Source organism: Tupaia chinensis, unplaced genomic scaffold (assembly GCF_000334495.1).
Source record: "Tupaia chinensis unplaced genomic scaffold, TupChi_1.0 Scaffold149383_1, whole genome shotgun sequence".
Classification (NCBI taxonomy): domain Eukaryota; kingdom Metazoa; phylum Chordata; class Mammalia; order Scandentia; family Tupaiidae; genus Tupaia; species Tupaia belangeri.
Window position 1 is genome coordinate 1,153,250 of NW_006209227.1, and position 8,632 is coordinate 1,161,881.

General features: G+C 45.2%; 1 protein-coding gene across 1 annotated transcript; it reads right to left on the reverse strand.

Moving 5' to 3' along the window:
* Positions 1-894: 894 nt before the first annotated feature.
* On the reverse strand, positions 895-6,924 carry PDE6D (phosphodiesterase 6D; the record flags this gene model as incomplete). Its single annotated transcript, XM_014585258.1, is given in 4 exon segments — positions 895-1,500; positions 4,635-4,740; positions 5,372-5,497; positions 6,836-6,924. Coding segments are annotated over 4 exon segments (403 nt in total), but the record flags the coding sequence as incomplete, so codon positions are not given.
* Between the last annotated feature and the right edge of the window lie 1,708 nt (positions 6,925-8,632).

Here is an 8,632-nt window from a genome sequence, read left to right on the forward strand (position 1 = left end):
TCTTCTGGCCTCACACTTTATACTTTCGTAACCAGAAAATTTTTGTCAGTTCCTTACAAAGGACAGTGAAACCTATTAGTAGTTGGGCTGGCCCCACGGCCGTCTGGTTAAGGGAGTCAGATTCCACATGGCCGATCGCAGTTCAAATCCAGTCCTGGTGGCTCGGAAAACATGCTGGATGTGTGTGTGCATAAGCTCGCGCATATGCCCAAACTTCTGACAGGATGGAGAAATGGAGGAGAAGGGATTGAGGCATAACTACACCCCAGTGGGAGGTGCTTTCTCTTCTTCTCTGGCAGGGACGTGCACTCTGCGCCAATCAAAAACAAACAAACAAAAATGCTACTGGTAGCTAAGAGGCAAGTTCCTAAAAAAGAATGTGTTTTGATTTCTGTCTTGGTCAGACCTGAAAGCACTGCAGCTGTAATTCCTTCTCTCCCAGGCAGCTTCCTCTGACCTGGTCTAGGAGGCCTCCCAGCCTCCCCAGCCCAAGGCTTTCCTATCAGTCTGCAAGTCAGGTCCAGGGTGATCTCTTCAGCTTGTAACTTCTAGTCCTCAAGTGTCCCTACTCTGCCACCTTAGAACGTCTACCCTCCTGGAAACCGCTTGTACAGTGAACATTGTAAAGGAACGGAAAAAGTTAGAACAGCAATAAACAAAGGGTGCTTGTTCGTTGTGGAAGAGTCCAGTAACTGTGGTGACTGGAAGGCGTGTGAAGATCATGGTCTTGTTCCAGTATGTTGTACATTCTTGGAAAGCAGCAACCGAGGTTCTTGAAAACTACAAGCTCTGTCGATCACTGGCGTAAAACAGTTGTGATCCTATGATCTGATGTCATTTTCCCTGTCATCCAGCCAGGTTCATGTTCCAGAAAAAAAGGAGAGATAAAAGCAGTGCCATGCTAAAGACTGTAGGAATATTTTAATTCATATGTTTTAATTACATTATGTAATAATAATATCACAGTCTATTTTACAGGTTAAATGTATGAGAATGTATGAAATAGAAATGGTAAGAAGAAAACTAAACATGGGTGAGGAACATGAATGTTTCCAAAACCAGGGGTTGAAGGAAGATGTGTAGCCTGCAGGGCCCAAAGAGGCGGTGGGGGGTGACAGGTACAGCGCTGGCTGCACTCATGTTTGTCTCCCGGTTTACTCCAGGAAGGAGTGAGGCACGTCTCCTGCCCTGGTCTGGGATTGAGAGTTTAACCTGGTCAGTAGAAGATGGCACCTTGGGAAAAAAATGCCATCTGGTTATCTACACAGAGCTGGTCCCCTGGTGGCTGCAGCTGGGTTCTGCCATAGAGGGAATTAGGGGTGAAAGTGTCAAAAATCAAACATGTGGAGGAAAAAAGTAAACGGTTTCCTCCTCCCCTCAAAATACCCAAATTCTTGAAGTGCACATACATCCTTCTCTCAAACGTAGAAAAGTCTCACTCTGGATGTGCTTACAAGAAGATCATCATCAAAAAACTTTGTTTCTATGATAACGTTCCCACTGTAAGTAAGAAGAGAAACAAAGAGAGGGCAAAAGAAAGACAGTGAGCATGTGAGGTACGAGACTCCATTTCTACAAAGTGCTCTCTATCTGTGCTTGCTGGGCCCATGAACATGCACTCACCCAGAGCCTTAGCTTGGGGACATTAAAATCTGTGTCCATGTGGGTTAGGGATCCAATGTGACATTTAACTTATGTGACTAGGTCCGACCCCCTGCAGCTAAGAAATCAGAAGTGAGAGCAAGTCTCCATTCCTCGGGATATTCTAAAGCTCTCTCCGTAGAGTGCTCTGCACACAGGGTGCTTAGAGATCAGCTGACTTTCTGGTACTGCAGCATGGATACCTCCAACTGGTTTGTATGGAAGCCTCAGACCTCAGGAATGCTGGTACCCTTCCCCACAATCCCTATCATACTGGACAGCCGGGGTGTAGCCTGCCTGACATCTACTCTCCTAACCCCTGTGCTCTTCATTTGAGGAACCGCCCCTCCTCTAGTCCAAGTATCAGTCAAATGGCCTCTGCCTCACCTGGCAAAGGGGCAGCACAGGATGTAATTTGGGCCAGACTCTCCCGTGAGTAGGCTCCTTCCAGTGGCAGCTATAGGGGATGCCATTGTGGAATCCTACCCCTGCACCCCTCAGTTACCCAGGTCTCCCCCTCATGCCTTCAACTCTGATATATTTACCAGAGCCTGTTTCTGTGGCTTGCCCCCAAAGAATGCTAAATGCTAAATGATCAGCTGTATTGTGAGGATGGAATTTAATTTTTCTTGGAAGGTTCCCCAAATGGGAGATACAGCAGCCTTATCAAATCGCTCTTGAGCTGAATTAAGGGCACTTGTTTTTTGAAATTTTTTTTCCTCTTTTTTTTTTTAAAGAGACATTTTTGCTTTAGGGTGCATGCACTTGCTGGAGAGACAGAAAGTAGGAAATCATCCCCCCAGGTGATGGCCACACTGCAATTCCTTCTCCTCCATTCTTCTCTTAGGATTTTGGGCACACACATACATATACCTGGTAGTTTTAAGCTGCTGGGTCTGGGACTCAAACTGTGGTCGACTACATGGGAGTCCAGTGACATAGCCATTATGCCATCTGCTGGTCCCAGAGATTCTAAAAAATTAAGTATTGTTTTCTGGATCTCTAAAAAGTGAAGCATGACTTAACCTAAAGATGTTATCATAGACTGGGACCAGCAGATAGCGTAATGGCTATGTAGCTGGACTCCCATGTAGTCGATCGCGGTTCGGGTCCCGGACCCGGTGGCTTAAACTCACGCTGGGTGTGTGTGGGTGTGCCCAAGATCCCGAGAGGAGAATAAAGGAGAAGGAATTGCAGTGTGGCCATCCCACCCCTGAGGGGTGATTTCTCACTTTCTGTCCCTCTGTCTGTCTTTCTGGCGAACGCATGTGCCGTATAGCAAAAAAATCCCTCCAAAAAAAAAGACGTTATCATAGACTATCTGAAAAACATCATGCATGAAAGCTAACGAAATCTTTAAAATAACTTCTCCAGGGTAATTAATAATCAGCAGACACATTTCTGCTCATAATTAAGTATTTAATATGAGGTTATTTACTTTTTATGTTGAAAGAGATGATCCAATATTGCACAATAATCTGTGGGACTAACTCTTTAGAAGGCAGTATTAATAGAACATCTAAAATATTACTAAACATTGAGACCAGCAGAAGGTATAATGGTTATGTCACTGCATTCCCACATAGTTGACTGTGGTTTGAGTTCTGGACCCAGCAGCTTAAAATTCACACTGGGTGCATGTGTGTGAGTGCCCAAGATCCTAAGAGGAGAGTGGAGGAGAAGGGATTGCAGTGTGGCCATCCCCTCTGGGGGGTGATTCTTGTTTTCTGTCTCTCTCTGTCTCTCCAGTAGGTGCACGTGCCCTGTAGCTCTCTAAAAAAACCCAAATACTGGGGCCAGTAAATGGTATGGTGGTTAAGGGCACTGCACTCCCACATGGCTGACCGTGGTTTGAGTCCCAAGTCTGGTGGCTTGCTTTCTCACTTCCCCTCTCTCACTCTGTCTCTCAAAATTAAAATAAATAAATACATAAAATTAAATAAAATAATTTTAAAAAATGACTAGTTATCAACAGCATTTTTAGACAAAGGACAAAGTAGTTGTTCTTTGAACAGGGACAGGAAGCACGCTATTAAAATAGTAACCCATGTACAGTTGCTGAAAAACTGTAATCAAACATCTTCTAAACAGAATAAGGACCCTACCAGACTTCATTAGAGGAGATGCAAACAAGGCACAGAGATACCAGAAGTACAGTGGACAGGAAGGGTGTGAATGAGCATGGCCTCAGTATGTATCACATGACGATTTCCTCTGTATCCTTTTTTTTTTTTTGGAGAGTTTTTTTTCACTATAGGGCGCGTGCGCTCGCCAGCCAGACAGAGAGAGACAGAGAGACAGAGAGCGAGAAATCACCCCCCAGAGGGGATGGTCACGCCACAATCCCTTCTCCTCCAATCTCCTCTCAGGATCCTGGGCACGCACGCACAAGTGCCTGGCGTGAGTTTTAAGCCACCAGGTCCGGGACGTGAACCGCGGTCGACTACGTGGGAGTCCAGTGACATAGCCATTACGCTAACTGCTGGTTCCCTGTATCTTTTTATTTAACTTTATTTATTTATTTATTTATTTATTTATGTTAATTTGACCAGAGAGACAGAGAGAGAGCAAGTCGCTAGGTCCGACTATGTGGGAGTTCAGACCCTTAACCACCACACCACTTGCCAGCCCCATCCTCTGTATCTTTTATCTTCACTGCACCTTGGTGAGAAGGAATGACTAATTTTGTATTTGGAGATGAGAGATTAGGTTCAAAGAGATAAATACATTCTTGCCCAAGATGATACATGTAGTCAGGGTGAACCAGGAATTTTAAATCTGGTCTAATCTAAAGTTTTGATTCCATCCCTTTATCACATTGTCTATTCCATATGGCAGAGGTCAGTAACCTGTAAAGCAAGAACCCCCTGGATACTCTGTTTTCCTTGTTTCTCAACCTAGCGCCCTGCTCACTGAATGGGATCAGAAGTCCCACCCGCCTGGAGCATCTGCTCGGGACAGGCTTCGCAGTTTCCTGAGACCTGCTCACTCACGTTAAGACGCTTGCTGGCATCATCTGGGACTCAGGTGCTGCCTCTATCAAGGACTGCCAGGTGTTTGTGGAGTTAGGGATCACAAAGCCAAACTCGAAGAACCATTCTGAAGGAAGAAGGAAAAACCAGGGTGAGCAGGTGCTTCTCTGGAGTTAGTCTAGTCCTACCCTGGAAACCACCAGAGGAAGCGATCCAAAACTCCTAGACCAGAGGAACAACAACAAAAAAAGACGAAGAAGCCTCCTGCAGGCTGTCCACTGAGCCATGCCAAAGGCTTGGGGTCTAAAGGACTAGGACCCGAGAGCAAGCTATGGCATCAGCCAGGCAGTGTGAGAACTACATAGAAACAGGTTTAGGCCCTTCCCCTTGGAATTTTAGCTGAGAGGTCTACGTGTTCTTACTCTTCATGGGATGCTTCAATGCAGAGTGGCCTCGGCAGTCAAATCCGTATGATAGTGCACTGCACTGGGGCCTCCATAGCCACATCATGAGAGCATGTCAGGGTCAAACCAGGCATCAGCTCCCAGGCTGAGCCCTCAAAGCCCCCTACAGTGGCCAGCTTTGATTAAGGTTGTCTCACTGGGGGTCCCTGTCTTGCAGAGTGTAGAAATCAGTGCTTCTATTACAAACTGAGTTGTAAGATGAATGTTATCGAAACACTGCTTTGGTTCACTGAGTCTTATCTTTTGTCCTGGTCACCCTAAGCCCCGATGTCAGGCATACAGGTGGCAGAGTACCTTCAAGGCATTGCCCTTTGAAGTAAACTTTTTGTTCCAGGCGGAATTTTTCCATTTGCTCTGCTGAAGAAAAGTTCAGTTCTCGAGACACAGCCTTGCACTTGAGGATTTTCTTGGGAACACGGGCTAATAAAAGAAAAAGAAATGTTGAAGCCATTCTAAATGAAAATCCATGACTATGAAGTTTTAAGTTTCTGGGAGTTCCCTGTAGCTGATTTAGAGAACACATTCTATATACTGTATTTCAGATAATGCCTTGAAAACTGCACTATGCTATAAAGTTGAAGGCAGAGGTCTCCAATTAGTCCTCTGAAGGCTCTTCAAGGAGTAATACACATTCAGAGCATCTAAGGCCCCACCTTGTATTCTCGCCACGAACACAGCTGCATGGGTATCTTCTCTCTATTTTGTTGGTTTTAACCTCTTACTTTTTCTTTTACTTCAGGGAAATAAAATCACAAATTTTCTGGAAGCAGCAAATGGAGTAATGGTTATGTCACTGGATTCTTGCATAGTTGACCATGGTTTGAGTCCTGGACCCGGTGACTTAAAATTCACAGCGGGCAAGTGTGTATGTATACCCAAGATCTCAGGAGGAGAAGAAATGGGGTGATTTCTCGCTTTCTGTCTTTCCAGCAAGCACATGTACCCTATAGCAAAAATCTCTTTTAATAAAACAAAAAACAGGGACCAGCAGTTAGTGTAATAGCTATATTGCTGGACTCCCGTGTAGGCAACTGCGGTTCACGTCCTGGACCTGGTGGCTTAAAGCACGCTGGGCGCGTGTGCGTGCGTGCCCAAGATCCCGAGAGGAGAATGGAGAAGAGATTGCAGCGTGGCCATCCCCCCTGGGGGGTGATTTCTCACTTTCTGTCTCTCTGTCTCTCTCTGTCTGGCGAGTGCACGCGCCCTATGGCAAAAACCTCTCAAAAAAAAAAAACCCAAAAAACAAAAAACAAACAACAAAAAACCCCAAATTTTCTTTTGAAAAAATAAAAAACTTAATTTCTACCTTTGGCAATGTTCAAATGCTAAAATTTCAGCACATAATGTATTTTAGAAAGTAGGCCGTGTTGCTGGACTGCCATGCAGTTGACCATGGTTCATGTCCCAGATCCAGTGGCTTAAACTCACTCTGGGCACATGTGCGTGCATGCCCAGGATCCCGAAAGGAGAAGAGATTGCAGTGTGGTCATCCCCCTGGGGGGGTTATTTCTCACTGTCTCTGTTTTCCTGGCGAGTGTCTGAGCCCTATAGCAAAAACCTCCCCCTCCCCCCCAAAAAAGGAAGAAAGTACGAAAGAAAAATATAAGAAAGGAATGAAAATGTCAACAAAACATGGATTAATGTGCTGTGCCTTCAAGGGCTCTCCACCTATCAGGTGTGTGTTAACTTAGCACCCGGCCACCCAGGTCCTGCTCCAATATCAGTTATGCCCAGTGCAGACAAAGGGTTGGAAAGTACCTTCATGCTCCACACCAGGGACAGATAAGTCTTCTGTTCCTTGCCAGAGTATTTTTCCTGTCTCAGCATCCCGAAGGTTCATCCAATTTCTGATCAAATATGATTAAGAAAAAATAAGGCACTGAAAGTGACTCCTATTCTCTGTATTCCAGGTAATTTTATTTGCTTATTTGCTAGTTTACTTTTTAGCAAGTTTGCTAAACTGGTAAGTGCCATGAAACAGATAAGAATGTGCAGGAGGTCCGGCCACACTGACGCACAAGAAGCATCACCTGTTGGGAGGCTGGCAGTCTCATGGAAGGTGGGTTCGGTTCTGGGTCAACCTGAACGCACTGGCTGTCACTGCACACACCTATAATCCTAGCTAACCGGGAGGCAGGAGTGGGAGAACAGCATCATTATGAGACGCTAGCAAAAAATACCTCTCTCTCTCTTTCCAACTGAGTTGTAAGATGAATGTTATCGAAACACTGCTTTGGTTCACTGAGTCTTATCTTTTGTCCTGGTCACCCTAAGCCCCGATGTCAGGCATACAGGTGGCAGAGTACCTTCAAGGCATTGCCCTTTGAAGTAAACTTTTTGTTCCAGGCGGAATTTTTCCATTTGCTCTGCTGAAGAAAAGTTCAGTTCTCGAGACACAGCCTTGCACTTGAGGATTTTCTTGGGAACACGGGCTAATAAAAGAAAAAGAAATGTTGAAGCCATTCTAAATGAAAATCCATGACTATGAAGTTTTAAGTTTCTGGGAGTTCCCTGTAGCTGATTTAGAGAACACATTCTATATACTGTATTTCAGATAATGCCTTGAAAACTGCACTATGCTATAAAGTTGAAGGCAGAGGTCTCCAATTAGTCCTCTGAAGGCTCTTCAAGGAGTAATACACATTCAGAGCATCTAAGGCCCCACCTTGTACTCTCGCCACGAACACAGCTGCATGGGTATCTTCTCTCTATTTTGTTGGTTTTAACCTCTTACTTTTTCTTTTACTTCAGGGAAATAAAATCACAAATTTTCTGGAAGCAGCAAATGGAGTAATGGTTATGTCACTGGATTCTTGCATAGTTGACCATGGTTTGAGTCCTGGACCCGGTGACTTAAAATTCACAGCGGGCAAGTGTGTATGTATACCCAAGATCTCAGGAGGAGAAGAAATGGGGTGATTTCTCGCTTTCTGTCTTTCCAGCAAGCACATGTACCCTATAGCAAAAATCTCTTTTAATAAAACAAAAAACAGGGACCAGCAGTTAGTGTAATAGCTATATTGCTGGACTCCCGTGTAGGCAACTGCGGTTCACGTCCTGGACCTGGTGGCTTGAAACACGCTGGGCGCGTGTGCGTGCGTGCCCAAGATCCCCAGACCTAGTGGCTTGAAACTCATGCCAAGCACGTGTGCGTGCGTGCCCAAGATCCCGAGAGGAGAACGGAGGAGAAGGGATTGCAGCGTGGCCATCCCCCCTCGGGGGAGGGGGGTGATTTCTCTCTTTCTGTCTCTCTGCCTCTCTCTGTCTGGCGAGTGCACGGGCCCTATGGCAAAAACCTCTCAAAAAAAAAAAACCCAAAAAACAAAAAACAAACAACAAAAAACCCCAAATTTTCTTTTGAAAAAATAAAAAACTTAATTTCTACCTTTGGCAATGTTCAAATGCTAAAATTTCAGCACATAATGTATTTTAGAAAGTAGGCCGTGTTGCTGGACTGCCATGCAGTTGACCATGGTTCATGTCCCAGATCCAGTGGCTTAAACTCACTCTGGGCACATGTGCGTGCATGCCCAGGATCCCGAAAGGAGAAGAGAT